The 16,932-nt window shown below is 37.8% G+C and overlaps 2 protein-coding genes across 2 annotated transcripts in view; both read left to right on the top strand.

The window, feature by feature from the left end:
- Window positions 1-2,640, top strand: part of AGBL3 (ATP/GTP binding protein like 3) — a 103,412-nt gene extending 100,772 nt beyond the window's left edge. The window contains exons 13-14 of the mRNA XM_037836108.1: window positions 2,044-2,130; window positions 2,517-2,640. Coding sequence (XP_037692036.1) covers window positions 2,044-2,130; window positions 2,517-2,606 — 177 coding nt within the window. The 3' untranslated portion in view covers window positions 2,607-2,640. The remainder of the gene's footprint in view (window positions 1-2,043; window positions 2,131-2,516) is intronic.
- A 10,115-nt stretch (window positions 2,641-12,755) lies between these two features.
- The window catches only part of LOC119535304 (cytosolic carboxypeptidase 3-like), an 87,507-nt gene continuing 83,330 nt past the window's right edge, over window positions 12,756-16,932 (top strand). The window contains exon 1 of the mRNA XM_037837740.1: window positions 12,756-12,847. Within this exon, the coding sequence (XP_037693668.1) occupies window positions 12,758-12,847 (90 nt within the window). The 5' untranslated portion in view covers window positions 12,756-12,757. The remainder of the gene's footprint in view (window positions 12,848-16,932) is intronic.

Here is a 16,932-nt window from a genome sequence, read left to right as displayed (position 1 = left end):
CACCTCTTCCATTTTCTGAAAGAGATTGTATCGAATTGTGTAGATTGTGTAAATTCTTCTTTAAATATTTGGTAGAGTTTCGAGTATGGTTTTTGTTTTGAGGGAGGGGTGTTCTCCCTAATAGTTACAGGGCTATTCAAATTATCTATTCCATGTTTGTTGAGTTGGGGCAGTTTATGTTTTTCAAAGAATTAGCCTTCTTCACTTAAGTTATGCATTTGTACTCACCTTTTGGTGTCTGCAGGGTCTCTAGTGTTCTCCCATTGCATTCACAATATTGTCAATCTGTATCTTTTCTCATTTTTCTCATTTTTTGTCAGTCTTTCTAGAGGTCTGTCAATTTTATTGACCTTTTTAAAGAACCAGCTTTTTGTTTTGCTGATTTTCTCATCATTTTGGGGGTTTTAGTTTCATTGATTTCTATTCTTATCTTTATTATTTCCTTCTGCTTGCTTTGGGTATATTTTGCTATGCTAGGTTCTTGAGGTGGAAGCTTATATTATTAATTTGAGACTTTTCCTCTTTTTTTCCTAATATATGCATTTAGTTCTATAAATTTCCTTCTCAACACTGCTTTAGCTGCTCTTTACTCAGCCTTTCTCGGAGTATGTTATGTGGTGTTTAGCTGGTGTAGAGTGATTATTTTCTCAAAGTTTTCTACCCTTCTCTTTGTCTGTGCCTAGAGAGCAAGCTTCTGTTGGGGCTTTCTTTTGTGTGCACTCATTCACATTTCTTGGTTGCCAATTTCTCTAAGTCTGGGGTGGATGGGACAAATAGGGTGTACATTACCACCTGGAGCAAATTACCACAAACTTTATGGTTTAAACAACAAAAATGTATTCTCTCAAAGTTCTGGAGGCCAGAAGTCCAAAACCAGTTTCACTGGGCTGAAATAAAGGTATTGGAAGGGCAACTCTTGCTCTTGATTCTCTAGGGGAGAATACATTGCGTTCCTCTTCCAGCTTCTTGAACTGCATTCCTTGGCTGATGGCCACTTCCTCCATCTTGAAAGCCAGCAGCATTGCATATTCAAATCTCTCTCTCTCCTTCCATCATCATATTGTCTTCTTCCTTCATCATGTGTCCAATCTCTCTCTGCCCCTCTCTTATAAAGACAGTTATGATGACAGTTAGGACCCATCCATATAATCCAGGATAATCTCATCTCAAGTTCCTTAAGTTAATCACATCGGCAAAAACATTCACAGGTTCCAGGAATTCGGACAAGATATCTTTGGGTAGCCATTATTCCGCCAACTATAGGAAAGAATGTCTTGTTATTGCTCCTGATGTGGCCTCCTCTGACATCACAGAGTGAGGAGTGGATACATTCTTGCTGGGCAGTTGTGAAAGTCCTGACTCTTCACTAGGCCTCCAGAGTAGAAGAGAGACATCTCATCACTCCAGTGGTGTCCACTTACTCTGCGGGAGGATGGGGAAGGGAACTTACTACCACTGGGCAGTGGTTAAAGTCCTGGCTTCTATTCAGCTTTTTCTGATATCACCTCAGTGAAAGAGTTGGGGAGCCTCATTACAATCTGCCAAGGATGGAAATCTAAACTCCCCACCCAGCTTTTGTCTGTGTTGGGACTGAGGCTGCAGTTTTTTTCTGTGATGTTTGGGTGAAGTAGAGCAGTTCTTATCTGTTTTTCTAAGTTTACCCTTCCTTGGTACTTTGGCTAAAGAGAAAGACTTTTGTTTTTTAAATCTCTACCCATTTATGTTTTGGGGTTGCCAGCTTCTCCAGCTCTAATTCTGGAATGTATGAGGCAAAAAGAAAATCCAGGGAACTCACTGTTGTGTTGCTCCTCTGGTCCTGAATTCCCTAGCTAGTCTACCTTCTTCTGTCCACCAATTAGAGACTTATGTTTGTTTTATATCTCATGTTCAGAGTTTTTAGTTGTACTAGGTAGCTGGAATAGAGAAAACTACTTCTTTTCTATCTTCCAAAATGTGGAAGTCTCAAGATAGTTTCTGTCTGTATATATACTATTTTTGATGTTTTGATTAAATATTGATTTTAAATCTGACTCTTTTGCCTAGCAATCATCCAAGGAAAAGTATCTGAAGACAAAGAAGGAAAGAAATTCTATGAAATCAGTTCATAAAAATGCCAGGAAAGAGCAAGAGGTAAATCTCCATTGATCTGTCTGTTAAAAAGTTTTTGAAAAAATGGCAAGTTATTTCCTCTTACTCCTTATATCCTATATTTTTTTCTCCAGAAAAAAAGAATGAATAAAATTTTGCTGATGTTATTTACTATTTATAAACCCCCCAAAATAAAAGCTTAATAGATGAGAAGAGGGTCTTATGAGGATCCCATATTTAAATTTTACTTATACTTACAAGGTGGCTTGGAGCTATATACCCCAGAAAAACGTGTTCTTAAACTTAATCCATTCCTGAGGGTGTGAACTTTTGTAAATAGGATCTTTTGATGAGGTTACTTCAGTTACAATGTGCCCTAACTGAATCAGCATGGATCTTAATCCTATTACTGGGGTCTTTATAAGCAGGATGAAGTTCAGACACATATAGAGAAAGCCGTGGAAAGAATCTGGATGTCACAGAAGCCAGGAGAGGCTGCCTTGTGCATTGCCATGTGACAGAAAAAACAAGGACCAAGGATCACTGTTAGCCAGACCCAGAATACCAGTCTTCCGGGAGAAAGCATCACCTGAGGACAATTTGATTTTGGACTTCCAGCCTTAAAACCATGAGCCAGTATATTCCTGTTGTTTAGGCTTTCCCATCACATGGTTTTTGTTTTAGCAGCCAGGAAACTAAACCAGTTTTTGGTACCATGAGTGAGGTGCTGATATTACAAATACCTAATTACACAGAAATAGCTTTGGGATTGGGTAAGGGGAAGAAGCTGGAAGAATTGTGAGGTGCTTGATTGAAAAACCTAGATGGCTTTGAAGAGATTGTCAGTGGAAATATGGACATTAAAGGTACTTTCAATGAGGCCTTTGAAGGCAATGATGAATGTGACACTGGAAATTGGAAGAAAGGCAGTTCTTGTTATAAAGTGGCAGAGAACTTAGCAAAATTATATTCTGATGTCAGATTGAAAGTAGAACTTGGATATTTAGCTAGGGAGATTTCCAAGCTACGTGAGGAAGGTGTAGCCCGGCCTCTCTTTTCATATTGTAGTAAAATGCAAGACAAAAGGGATAAGCTGAGAATTGAACTCTATTTACAAAGAAACCAGAAGTTGATGGAAAATTCAGAGCCTGTCCAGATAGTGTGCTCTGAGACTAGGGCCAGAAGTGGCTCTATCAGGGGTCTCCCTGAGCTTCTGGAAAGTGAGTCACGAAGAATAGGGCTCCATCTGAGGGATTAACTGTACATGGGTCCAGTCAGCTATTTCAGTACAAGTCAGGATTGGAAATGCAGTTAAACATTAACGATATGTGGAAAGTTCTGTTATCTTACAGTGTAGAGCCTGTGAACTGCAGGCAAAGCCAACAAGGTTTTTGCAAAATTCGTATGAGCAGAATTACTGCCAACCTGGCCTGGAGGGAACAGAGAAGGGACAGATTGAATAAGAATGACTTCAAGGGCAGAACCATGGAAGCCAAGGTCTGGACCAAAGAGATCTCCTTGAATAAGAGAGTGGGTCCCCCTATCTGAATGGAAAGGGCAGGTTCATCCCTGTGTTTGGGGAGGCCAGGCCATCTGCCCCAGTGCTTGGAGGGTCAGGCCTTGCACCCCATTATTCAGGGAGAGTGCTGCCACCTCAGTGCTCAGAGAGGTTGGGGCCTGTGCCCCATTATCCATAGGGAGCCTGACCATCATCCTGATGCTTGGAGAAGGTGGGGCTTTCACCTCAGTGTTTGGGGAGAGCATGACCAATGTGCAGTCACTTGGAAGGGGTGGGGCTGCTGCTCTCTCAGGACTAGAGGACAAAATATTGATCCATGTATGACTCTCAGACCTTGAAATCTAATGGAGTTTGCCCTTTGGGTTTTCTGAATTGTTTGGGGTTTCTGACGCCTGTGTTCTTTCCAATTTCTCCCTAAGGAAAAGAAGTATTTATCCTATGCCTGTCCCTCCTTTGTATATCAGAAGCAGATAACGTCCTCTCTATGTTTCACAGGTCCACAGACAGGGGAATTGTGCTCCAGGACAGATCACACCTATAACCAATTTTGATGAGACTATGTACTTAGCATTATGGAAATGACTTAAGGCTTTTGGGATATTGTGATGGAATGAATGCATTTTGCATGTGGAAAGACCATGTGGTGGCTTGGAGCTTAAACATGTTTAAGTTTTAGTACATATTCTTAAAACTTAATCTGAGCCTTACGATGGGAAGATGATACAAGTAGGAAGTCCCAGCACTCACTCAGTCCTTCCACCAAAACAACTATTAAATAGGCAGGAACTGTCTGAAACAACTATTTTGAAATGCTGGCGGGCAAAAAAAACACTGTACAGCATCAGGAAAGAGCAAAAGGAAGAGACTGATAAATTACAGTAAAGAATAGTAAATTAGTCTCTCTGTGCAGAGGCTACTGGTGCTCATCCCCCCACTCTCACAGCAGGCTGCAGTGGAGTCCAACCCTGGCTAGCTACTAATGATAGAAAGGGACATAAAAATCCTCTTGCCCAAGAACACAGGTGGGCACAGCTGATCACCGATCATGGCTTTTGATAGCAAATTAGGATTGCTGGGGGCCCAGCTCTGAGGGCAGTGTGCTGGTTTGGATGTATTATGTCCCCCAATATGCCATGTTCTTTGATGCAATCTTGTGGGGCAGATGTATTAGTGTTGATTAGGTTGGAACCTTTGGATTAGGTTGTTTCCAAGGAGATGTGACACACCAAACTGTGGGTAATACCTTTGATTGGATTATTTCCATGGAAGTGTGGCCCTCCCATTTAGCATGGGACTTGATTAGTTTACTAGAGCCCTATATAAGAGATCAGACAGAAGAAGCTTGCTGCTGCAGCTTACAGAGACATTTTGACAACAGCCATTGAAAGTAGACTTTTGCTACTCCAGAGTTTGCCTGAGAGAAACAAAGAAAATACCCCCAGATGCCTAGAGAGAAATGTCCTGGGAAAAAGCCATTTTGAAGCACAACCTGGGAGCAAAGTAGGAAGATGCCAGCCATGTGCCTTCTAAGCTAACAGAGGTTTTCCAGATGCCAGTGGCCTTTCTCCAGTGAAGGTACCCTTTTGTTGATGCCTTACCTTGGACACGTTATGGCCTTAAGACTGCAAATTTGTAACCAAATAAACCACCTTTATAAAAGCCAGTCCATTTCTGGTATTTTGCATAATGGCAGCATTAGCAAATCGGAACAGGCAGCTATTGTTTCAACTCACCCCAGACAGGGACAGTGGCAGTGGAGGCTTAGAGATGCTGTGCTTTCTCAGGGCTTTGGGAGACAATTAGCTGAAGGGCTGCATTTCCTTGGCAGGGCAGGAAAGCCCAGCTTTGGAGAGCCTTTTGAGAAGCTCTTCACACTCTTCCTGATCCCTACCCCAGGCTGCACCCCTATTGTGGTGCCTAGCCCTGTTTCGTCTGGGAAAGATGGACTTGGGAAAGTCTCCTCCATTGTGCCCTCCTTTCATATTTTGATCTCCAGGCAAAAGCATCTTGAGACACCAAAAGGAATGTAAAAAACTATAGAGGTGGGCAGTCTGAGCAAAGGGCAGCCAGTTTCAAATACCCAGAAGAGGTAGGTCTGTGTTTCTTGGGAAACACAGGGACAACCAAACTCCTATAAAAGGGGAACTCCAAAACAACTAACAAGTAAAATCCCAGGACAAGACAGAAGTCCAAAAAGACAAGGAAAACCCTGCAAACTACATTAGTATTGGCAGACTTTCCTGATAGGAGGGCTGAAGCTTATGAAAATCTGTCATTTCACCAGCTTGTTACAAAGCCAAGAAACAGACATCTCAAGGAATAAATCCCAGAGTTAACATTTTAAAATATTAAAATGTACAGTGTGCAACAAGAGTACAAGACAAAGAAACAGGAAATGATAGCCCATCCAAAAGAAAAGGATAAAAATCCAGAAAACACCAATGAAGATGAGAATGTGGACATATGGAACAAAGACTTTTAAAAAATGATTCAGTGCTCATGAAGATGAAGGGAAATAACTGAGAAAGAACTAAAGGATATCAGGAAAACAATGAATAAGCAACATGAGAGTCTTTGTAAGAGATAGTGATGTTAAAAAGGAACTAAACAGAACTACTGGAGTTCAAAACCACAATAATGGAAATGAAAAATGCCCAGGAGAGTTTCACAGCAGATTGGAGCTGGCAGAAGAAAGAATCAGTGAACCTGAAGACAAGACACTTGAAATGACTCAGGCTGAGGAGAGGAAAGGAAATAGAAATATTGAAAGTGAAAATAGCCTAAGTCACATCTGGGACATTGTCAGGCACACCAATGTATGCATTATGGGAATCCCAGAAGGAGAAGAAAGGGGCAGAAGGAATATTCAAAGAAATAATGACAGAGAATTTCCCAAACTTAGCAAAAGACATGAATATGTACATCCAAGAAGTGCAGAGAACACCAAACAAGATAAACATAAAGAAAATAGACCCCATCATATACTGATCATGCTATTGAATGCAGAGGACAAGAACAGAGTTCTGAAAGCTGCAAGAGAAAAGCAATGTGTTATGTACAAGGAAGTCCCAATTAGATTGATTGCCAATTTCTCTTCAGAAACCATGGACACAAGGAGGCAGTGGGTTGAAATACTGAAAGTGCTGAATGAAAACAGCTGTCAACAAAGAATTTTATATCTGGTGAAACTTACTTGCAAAAATGAAGGAACAATTAAGACGTTCTCAGGTAAACAAAAGCTGAGGGAATTCATCACCAGTAGACCTGCCCTACAAGCAATGCTAAAGGGAAATTTTCATACTGAAAGGAAAGGACACTAGACAGTGGTTCAAAGTGGCATAAAGAAATAAAGACCTCTGGTAAAGGTAACCATGTGGGTAATTATAAATATCAGTAATATTTTATAGTATTTTTTGGTATATAACTCCACTTTTTACTGTTTACAGGTGCTAAAATGCAAATACGTAAAAAGTAGTGCCATAAATCTATGGTATTGCACATAGAATGTACAAAGATATGTGATAACAAGTGCAAAAGAAATAGTGGGGGGATAGAAGGATATAGGAAAAGTATATGTATATACTGTTGAAGTTAAGTTGGTATCAAGCCAAATATGATTGTTATATATTTAGGTTGTTAAATTTTAAGTCCATGGTAACAATAAAGAAAATAGATGGAAAATATGTACAGATAGAAATGAGAAGGCACTCAGTATGGTATAACACAACAAATCAAATAAAAATAAAAGTAAGCATTAATAGAAGTGAGGGACAAAAAAGGTGTAAGACTTACAAAGGCTAAATAGTAAAATGGCATAAGAAAGTACTGTATTATCAATAGTAACTTTAAATGTAAATGGATTAAACTCTTCATCAAAATGCAGAGATTGGCAGAATGGATAAAACAACATAACTCAGCTGTATGCTCTCTGCAAGAGACTCACTTAAAGTCAAAGATACAAGTAGTTTAAAGTAGTTTAAACTTTACAAGTAGTTTAAAGATACAAGTAGTTTAAAGTAAAGATACAAGAAGTTTAAAGTCTGGGAGAAATATACCATGCAAGTAGTAACCAAAAGAGACTATACTAATATTGGATAAAATAGACTTTAGGGTCAAAAACAGTTCCAAGGCAAAAAGATGGTCATTATATACTGATAAGGGGGAGAATTCAGCAGGAAGATGTAACAATTATAAATATATATGCACCTATCAGCAGAACCCCAAAATATAGAAGCAAATACTGACAAATTGAAGGGAGAAATTGACGATTCTACATTAATAGTAGAAGACTTTAATACACCATGAATGGAACATCTATTCAGAGTATCAATAAGGAAGTACAGGACTTGAATGATACACTAAACCAACTAGACCTAACAGACATATATAGAACAGGACACCCAATGAAAACGGAATACACAATCTTCTCTAGTGCACATAAATCATTCTCCAGGAGAGACAATATGTTGGGTCACAAAACAAGTCTCAATAAATTCAAAAATATTGAAATCATACAAAGCATATTCTCCAGCCACAATGGAATGAAGCTAGAGATCAATATGAAAGGGAGAAATGGAAAATCCATAAATATGCCAAAATTAAGCAACATACTCTTAAACAACCAATGAGTTATGGAAGAAATCAGAGGCAAAATCAGGAAATATCTTGAGGTGAATGAAAACGAAACAACATTCCATACTTTTGAGGTGCAGCAAAGACAGTGCTGAGAAGGCATACATAAAAAGAAGTCCTCAAATCAAAGACCTGACTCCCAAACTGAAAAAACTAGCAAAAGAAGAGGAAACTAAAACCAAGGTGAGCAGAAGGAAGGAAATAACAAAGCTTAGAGCTGAGATAGAGATGAATGAAATAGCAAGAATATATAGAATCAACAAAACAAAAGTTGGTTCTATGAAAAGATCAATAAAATCAACAAATCTTTAACTAGATTGAAAAAGAGGAAAGAAGATACAAATACCTAAAATCAGAAATGAAAAGGGGGACATTATTACCAGCCCAGCTGAAATAAAAAGGAATATAAGAGGATGCCATGAACACTGTACACCAATAAATTAGATAACCTATATGAAATGGACAAATTCCTAGAAACACAAACTATCTACACTGACTCAAGAAGAAACAGATCTCACAAACCAATTACTAGAAAAGAGATTGAATCAGTAATCCAAAACCTCCCAAGAAAGAAAACCCCAGGACCAGATGGCTTCACAGGGAATTCTACCAAACATTACAAGCAAGAAGATTTAATCCACTTCTGCTTAAACTCTTTCAAAGAATTGAAGAGTCAGGAACACTCCCTAACTCATTCTATGAAGTCAGCATCACCCTCATACCAAAGCTGGATAAAGCTACCACAAGAAAAGAAACCACAGATCCATATTTCTTACGAATATAGATGCAAAAATCCTCAACAAAATACTAGCAGACGAAATCCAACAGCAGATTGAAAGAGTTATATATCATGATCAAGTAGGTTTTATTCCTGGTATGCAAGGTTAGTTCAACACAAGAAAATTGATTAACGTAAAACACCACCTTGACAGAATGAAGGAACAAAACCAGGTGATCCTCTCAACTGATGCAGAAAAGGCACTTGACAAAATACAGCACCTTTTGTTGATCTAAACAATTAGAAGACTAGGAATAAAGGAAACCTCCTCAACATGATAAAGGGCATTTATGAAAGGCCTACAGTGAACATTCTACTTGATGGTGAAAGACTGAAAGCTTTCTTTCTAAGATCAGGAACAAGACGAGGATGCCCACTGTCACCACTGTTATTCTACATCATACTGGAAGTTCTTCTCAGAACAATTAGGCAAGAAAAAGAAATAAAAGGCATCCAAATTAGAAGGAAAGAAGTAAAATTTTCCCATTTGCAGATGATGTGATCCTTTAAACAGAAAATCCTGAAAAATCCACAACAAACCTCCTAGAGCTAATAAATGAATTCAGCAGAGTGTCAGGATACAAGGTCAACACTCCAAAATTAGTAGTATTTCTATACAGAAGCAATGAACTATCAGAATAAGAAATCAAGAAAGAATTCCATTGCCAATAGTAGCTAAATGAATCAAATATCTGGGAATACATCTAACCAAGGATGTGAAGGACTTGTACACAGTAAACTACAAAATGTTGCTGAAAGAAATCAAAGGAGACCTAAATAAATTGAATGGTATTCCCTGGTCATGGATTGGAAAAGTAAATATTGTTAACTTGCTAATACTACCCAAAGCAATTTATAGAGTGAATGCAATCCCAATCAAATTCCAACAGCCTAATTTGAAGAAATGGAAAAGCCAATCATCATATTTACATGGAAGTGTAAGGAGCCCCGAACAGCTAAAGCTATGTTGAAAAAGAAGAATGAAGTTAGAGGACTCACACTTCCCAGTCTTAAAACTTATTACAAAGCCACAGTAATCAAAACAGCATGTAAATGGCATAAGGACAGGCATATGCATCAATGGAATCGAATTGAAAGCTCAGAAATCAACTCTCACATTTATGGCCAACTGATTTGCAACCAGTTGGCAAAGACCACTCAATTGGGCAAGAATAGTCTCTTCAACAAATGGTGCTGGAAAAACTGGATCTCCTTTTGCAAAGAAGAAGGAGAAGGAGAAGGAGAAGCAGAAGGAGAGAAATAAAGTGACCCCTACCTCACACCATATACAAAAAGCAACTCAAAATGGATCAAAGACATAAATAGAACTATCACACTCCTAGAAGAAAACAGGGAAGCACCTTCAGGACCTGTGTTAGGCAATGGCTTCTTAGACTTTGCACCCAAAACACAAGCAACAAAAGATAAAATAGATAAATGAGACTTCATCAAAATTAAAAACCTTTGCACCTCAAAGGACTTTAACATTAGAGTAAGATGGCAACCTATACAATGAGAGAAAATATTTGGAAACCAGACATCAGATAAAGGTTTAATATCCATAATATATAAAGACATCCTTCAACTTAACAAAAGACAAACAACTCAATTTTAAAAATTGGCAAATGACTTCAATAGACATCTCTCCAAAGAGGATATGCAAATGGCCGTAAAGCATATGAAAAGATGTGCAGTATCATTAGCATCAGGGAAATGCAAATCAAAACCACAATGAGATATCATTTCACACCCATTAGATGGCTGATATTTTTTAAAAAATGGAAGCAAACAAGTGTTGCAGACAATGTGGAGAAATAACATTCATTCATGCTGGTGGTAGTGTAAAATGGTGCAACTGCTATGGAAGACAGTTTGGCTGTTCTTCAGAAAGCTAAGTATAGAACTACCATATGACCCAGAAATCCCACTACTAAGTATATACCCAAAATAATTGAAAGCAGGGACTTAAACAGATATTTGCACACCTATGTTCTTAGCAACATTATTCACAGTTGACAAAAGATGGAAGCAACCCATGTGTCCATCAACTGATTAATGGATAAATACAATATGATATATGCATACAGTGGAATACTATTCATCCATAAAAATGAAGTCTTGATACATACAATAACATGGATGAGCCTTGATGACATCATGTTGAGTTAAATAAGCCAAAGAGGAACAAATATTGTCTGATCTCATGGTTTTGAAACACTTAGATTAAGCAAACTCATAGGGTAAGAATCTAAAATATAGGTTATCAGGGGTCAGGGTAGGGATAGGGAATGGGAAGTTAGGGCTTAAATTATACAGAGTTCCTATTTGGAATGATGGGAATGTTTAGGTAATGGATTGTGGTGATGTTGGCCCAGTGTTGTGAATGCATTTAACAGCCCTGGAATATATATCTGAATATGATTAAAAGGGGAAATATTAGATTGTATATACATATATATATATATATAATGTTAGATTGTGTTTGTATGTATATATATATAAATATTTTTAAAATCTATGGAACTATACTACACAAACAATGACCTTAAGTTAATCCTTGGACTTTATTTAATAGTACAATCATAAAAATGTGCTATTATCAATTGTAACAAATGTCCCACACCAGTGCAAGGTGTTGTTAATGATGAGTGGTATATAGGAATCCTGTATTTTATGCATGATTGTTGTGTAAACCTACAACTTCTCTAATAAAAAAAATCATAATCCATTCCTATGTGTGTGAACTCATTGTAAATAGGACCTTTTGATGAGGTTACTTCAGTTAAGGTGTGGCCCAACTGTATCAGGATGGGTCTTAATCCTATTACTGGAGTTCTTTATAAGCAGAATGTAATTCAGACACAAATAGAGAAAGCCACTGGAAGAATCTGGAAGTCGACAGAACCCAGAGAAACCAAAATAGGTCCCTATGTAAGATGTACATTGCCATCTTACAAAAAAGCCAAGAACCAAGGATCACTGACAGCCAGCCCCAGAATGCCACAGTCTTCTGGGAGAAATCATTGCCTTGATGACACCTTGATTTTTTACTTCTTGTACCCTCAAAACCATGAACTAATAAATTCCCATTGATTACTCTAACTCCTGTATCTCTGTTTTAGCAGCCAGGAATCTAAAACACTTAACCTTATTCCAAAAAGTTTCAGGAAGCTTACAAAGATATACCCAGGGTACTATGAAGAAACAAATTAAAACAAAGAAAAATCAAATGGGAAAATAAAGGTAAAAAATAGATGGTACTGTGAGATGGACTTCTACCATGACAACATGTGGAGCTCTGCACACCTGCTATGCAACAAACCTGGTGAAAAATTTATTTAAAATAAAATAAAAGCCCAACCACTTAAAATTTCTGGAAATAATGTTAAGGGCATACATAAAATGAGGAAACCTCTATTCAAGAAAATCTACTAACATTTGGTAAGAACAGTGAGAGTCTGTAGTGTTTGAACCAAAACTGTTACCTCTCTTCCCGATCCCAGCTCAGAGAAACAGAAAATTAACTCGAGCCTGGTGCAGCCAAGAATACAGAGCTCCCTCTCCCCCAGCTCTCTGTCCCAGGAAGATTGAAGGGTTGGGAGTAGGGTTAAAAAGAGGGTCAGGGCAGGATATAAGTATTTCTTATCCTACTATCAGCTACCTATTGCTGAGGTTAAATTCCAGTTGGAAACAGCTAAGAGCTGGAAGCTCCATTCTTCTTCCCAGATTCCACTCATGGAATGGAGACTCTACTTTGGGCGTGGTGCTGTGGAGAGTACTTGGCCCTGATCTGCCTTATTCCTGTATATAAGGTGGTGATCCAAGCTGGGGTAAGTAAACTGAGAAGACCCGAGACTTCTCCCTCTACATAGTGCTCAGCTCCTCACTTAGAGAGGAGTGTCAGTCAAAGAGTGGTGTCACTCAGAGAGAAGAGTGCCATTGTCACCTGGCTCAGAGATTTTGCCTGGGGAGAAGCAGGCTAAATAACAGATACTTCCTAATCTCTTCCCAACATAGTGTGGTGAGCTTCAAGCTTAAGAGTGCTCTCAATATTAGTGGAAGTTGTAGTGAAAGGCAAAGAGGAGGAGCTTGGTAGTTTCCTTGGAGATACCAACTAAACTGTAGGCTGACTAGGTTGCTAGAGAGAACTGAGGAAAGAGAAAGCTGGAAGAAACATTCCTGGAGTCAGAAAAAGTTTCAAACACTATTCCCAGGAATGTACCTTCAAAGGAGGGTGAATTTGATTGGATTATTCTTTAGAGCAATTTATGCTCTGGTGCATTGTTTAAAACAGTACAGAAATGAGCCTGCAATCAGTAGAACTTAACAGCTGGATGTGGTATGGGAAAGAGACAGTCAAAGAGAGTTCTTCACAGATCACTGTCATTCCAGGGTGACTATGGGCATACCCAAGGCAATACCCTCTGAGGAGTACATCAGAGGCTTAATACTGTATGGGGGTAGGGAGATAGACTTCAATAAAATAATCCAGCCAAGTCACTAAATAAATAAGCAAGTGGGGCAGTAACCAGAGTTGCTACATACAATATCTTAACTATATTTCCAGTTTGCAACAAAAAATTATGACACATGCAAAGAAATGGGACAGTATGACCCATACACCAGAACAAAAGAGACTGCCTGTCAGAGTGACCAGATGCCAGATTTAAACAAAGACTTCAATGTAGCCATTATAAATATGCTTAAAGAACTAAAGAAAACCATGATTAAAGAAATGAAGGAAGATATTATGACAATATTGCATCAAATAGGAAATATCACTAAAGGTAGAAAGTATGAAAAAGAACCAAATGGAAATTCTGGAGTTGAAAAGTACAACCACCAAGATGAAAAATTCACTAGAGGGGCTCAAAGATAGATTTGAAGTGGGAGAAGAAAGAATTAGTAAACTTGAATATAGATTGATAGAGATTTTGCAGTCTGAAGAACAGAGAAAAACAGAATAAAGAAAAATTAACAAAATCACAGAGAAATGTGGAACACCGTTAAGCACACCAACATATGTGTAATGGGAGTACCAAAAGGAGAGGAAAGAGAAGAAGAAGCAGATAAAATATTAGAAGAAATAAAGGTAGAAAACTTTCTCAAATTGATTGAAAGACATTAATCTATACATCTAGCAAGCTCAAGTAACTCCAAATAGGATAAATACAAAGATATCCACAAACAGACACATCATAGTAAAAAGGCTGAAAGCCAAAAGCAAGGGAAAAATCTTCAAAGTAGTAAAGTAAAAATGACTTGCCGCACAAGAGAACCCCAATATGATTACCATTTGACTCCTCATCAGAAACAATGAAGGCCAAAAATCAGTGAGATAATATATTCAAAGCCCAAAGAAGGAAACTGTCAACCAAGAATCCTATATCCAGCAAAGTGATCTTTCAAAAATGAAGGCAAAATAAAGACATTCCCAGATAAAGAAAAACAGAAAACTTGTAGCTACCAAAAGTTACAAGAAATACTAAAGGAAGTTCTGCATGCTAAAAGCAAGTGATCCCAGATGATAATTCACATATACACACACACACGCAAAAAAAAAAAAAAAAACCACACACAAAACAAAGAGCACCAGTAAAAGTAATTATTTAATTATAAAAGATAATATAAATGCATATTTCTTATCATTTCTTCTCTTATTTTAAAAGCAGTTGATTGAAATAGTATGTATATAATATGTTGCTGGACTTATATATATTTTCCAATCCTGGCACAAAGGAGGTGGGTGGGAGCAAAGCTATATTGGGCTAAGGAAATGACTACAGATAGTAACTCAAATCCACAGGAACAAATGAACCAAAATGATGAATAAGAAGGCTAATAGAACAAACTCTATATGTAAATACTTGTTCTCCTTTCTTCTCTCAGTTTCTTTAAAAGTCATAAAATTGCATAATGTAATTATAACTATGCATTGTTGAGTTTGTAATATTTTTAGATGTAATATGATATATTTTTAACAATAATTTCACAAAAGGGGATGGACTGAAAACTATAAAAGAGTAACAATTTTATATTTCACTGAATTAAGTCAACATAAAATTGAAGCTGCCTCTGGTAAGTCAAGATATATATGGTAAGCCCTAGAGCAACCAGTAAGGAAACTCAAAATACATAGTGAAAACACCATTATGCTATATGAGAAAATATTCACTTAATGCAAAATAAAGCAGTAAAGGAGAAATAGAGGAAGAAAAAAAAACATGAGCCATACAGAACAAAAAATAAAATGGCAGGCTAAATCCAACTATACCAATATTAAAAATAAATTTGCATGGCTTAAACAACCTAATCAAAAGGCAGAGATTGTCAGACTGGATTACAAAAACAAACAAACAAACAACAACAACAAAAAACAACGTCCAATTATATGCTGTCTACAGGAGATACATTTTAGATTCAGAGATACAAATTGAAACTAAAAGGTTAGAAAAAGATTAATCATGCAATGGCAACCACAGAGAAGCTGGAGTAGCTATACTAATTTCAGACAAAATAGCTTTTGAAACAACAAAAAGATACTAGAGCTAAGGAGGGAAATTATAAATAACAAAAAGGACAATCCTTCAGGAAGATATAACAATTATAAACATACATACACCTTAAAACGGGGCACCTAAAGACATGAAGCTAAAACTGTCAGAAAAGAAGGGAGAAATAGACAATTCAACAAAATAGTCGGAGAATTCAACACCCCACTGTTAATAATGGATAGAACTAGGCTCAAGATCACAAGAAATAGAAGACTTAACACTATAAACCAACTAGATATAGCAGACATGTGCAACACCCAATAACAGCAGAATACACATTCTTCTCAAATACATATGGAACGTTCTCCAGGGGAGACCATATACTACACCAGGTACAACAAATCCCAATAAATCTAAAAGGATTTAAATAGTAAAGAGTATGTTCTCTAACCAAAATGGAATAAAGTTAGATATCAGTAAGAGAAATAAATTTGGGACACTCACAAATATGTAAGAATTAACATGTCCCTAAAAAACCAACAGCTCAAAGAAAAAAATCACAAGGGAAAATAGAAAATATTCTGATATGGATGAATATGAAGACACAACATATCAAAACTATAAGGTGCAGCTAAAGCAGTCCTTAGAAGGAAATTTATAGATGGAAATGCTGACATTTATAAAGTGGAAAAATCTCAAATCAATAACATAACCTTCCACCTTAAGATTCTAGAGAAAAGAAGAGCAAACTAAGTTAAGGTAAGAAGGAAGGAAATAATAAATATTAGAGTGGAACTTCATGAAACATAGAGAAAAACAATAGAGAAATCAATGAAACCAGAGGGATTCATTATATAGGATCTTATAGTATGTGTGATGGTTGGGTTCATGTGTCAACTTGGCTAGGTGGCCTAGCTGTCTGGTCAAGCGGGCACTGGCCTGACGATTGCTGTGAGGCTATTTGAGGCTGGTTAATAAACCAACGGGCTGGTTTCTCGGATCATCAGTCAATTGACTGCAGCTGACTGATGACTCATCAAGGGGTGTGCTTCCACAGTGAGAGAATGCAATTGGCTGGATTTGGTCCGGGTGATCAGTTGGAGGCTTATAAGCCGGACGGTTAGAGAACCTTCACCTCTTCTTCAGCTGCTCAGTGAAGCTTTTCCTGGGGAGCTCGTCGAAGTTGCCAGTTCATTTCCTGAGGAGTTCGTCAAAGTTGTCGGTTCGTTTCCTGAGGAGTTCGTCAAAGTTGCCGGTTCGTTTCCTGAGGAGTTCGTCAAAGTTGTCGGTTCGTTTCCCGAGGAGTTCGTTGGACGTCTTCCTTGGAGTTGACAGCTTGTTGACGGCTCTGCAGAATTTGGACTCGTGCGCTCCCGCAGTTGCGTGAGTCACTTTTACAATTTGATAATAAGAGACATCTG

The sequence above is a fragment of the Choloepus didactylus genome, chromosome 5 (assembly GCF_015220235.1).
Source record: "Choloepus didactylus isolate mChoDid1 chromosome 5, mChoDid1.pri, whole genome shotgun sequence".
NCBI classification, from domain to species: Eukaryota; Metazoa; Chordata; class Mammalia; order Pilosa; family Megalonychidae; genus Choloepus; species Choloepus didactylus.
The sequence above is the reverse complement of the archived record's forward strand: the minus strand, read 5'-3'. Positions and strand labels throughout refer to the sequence as shown.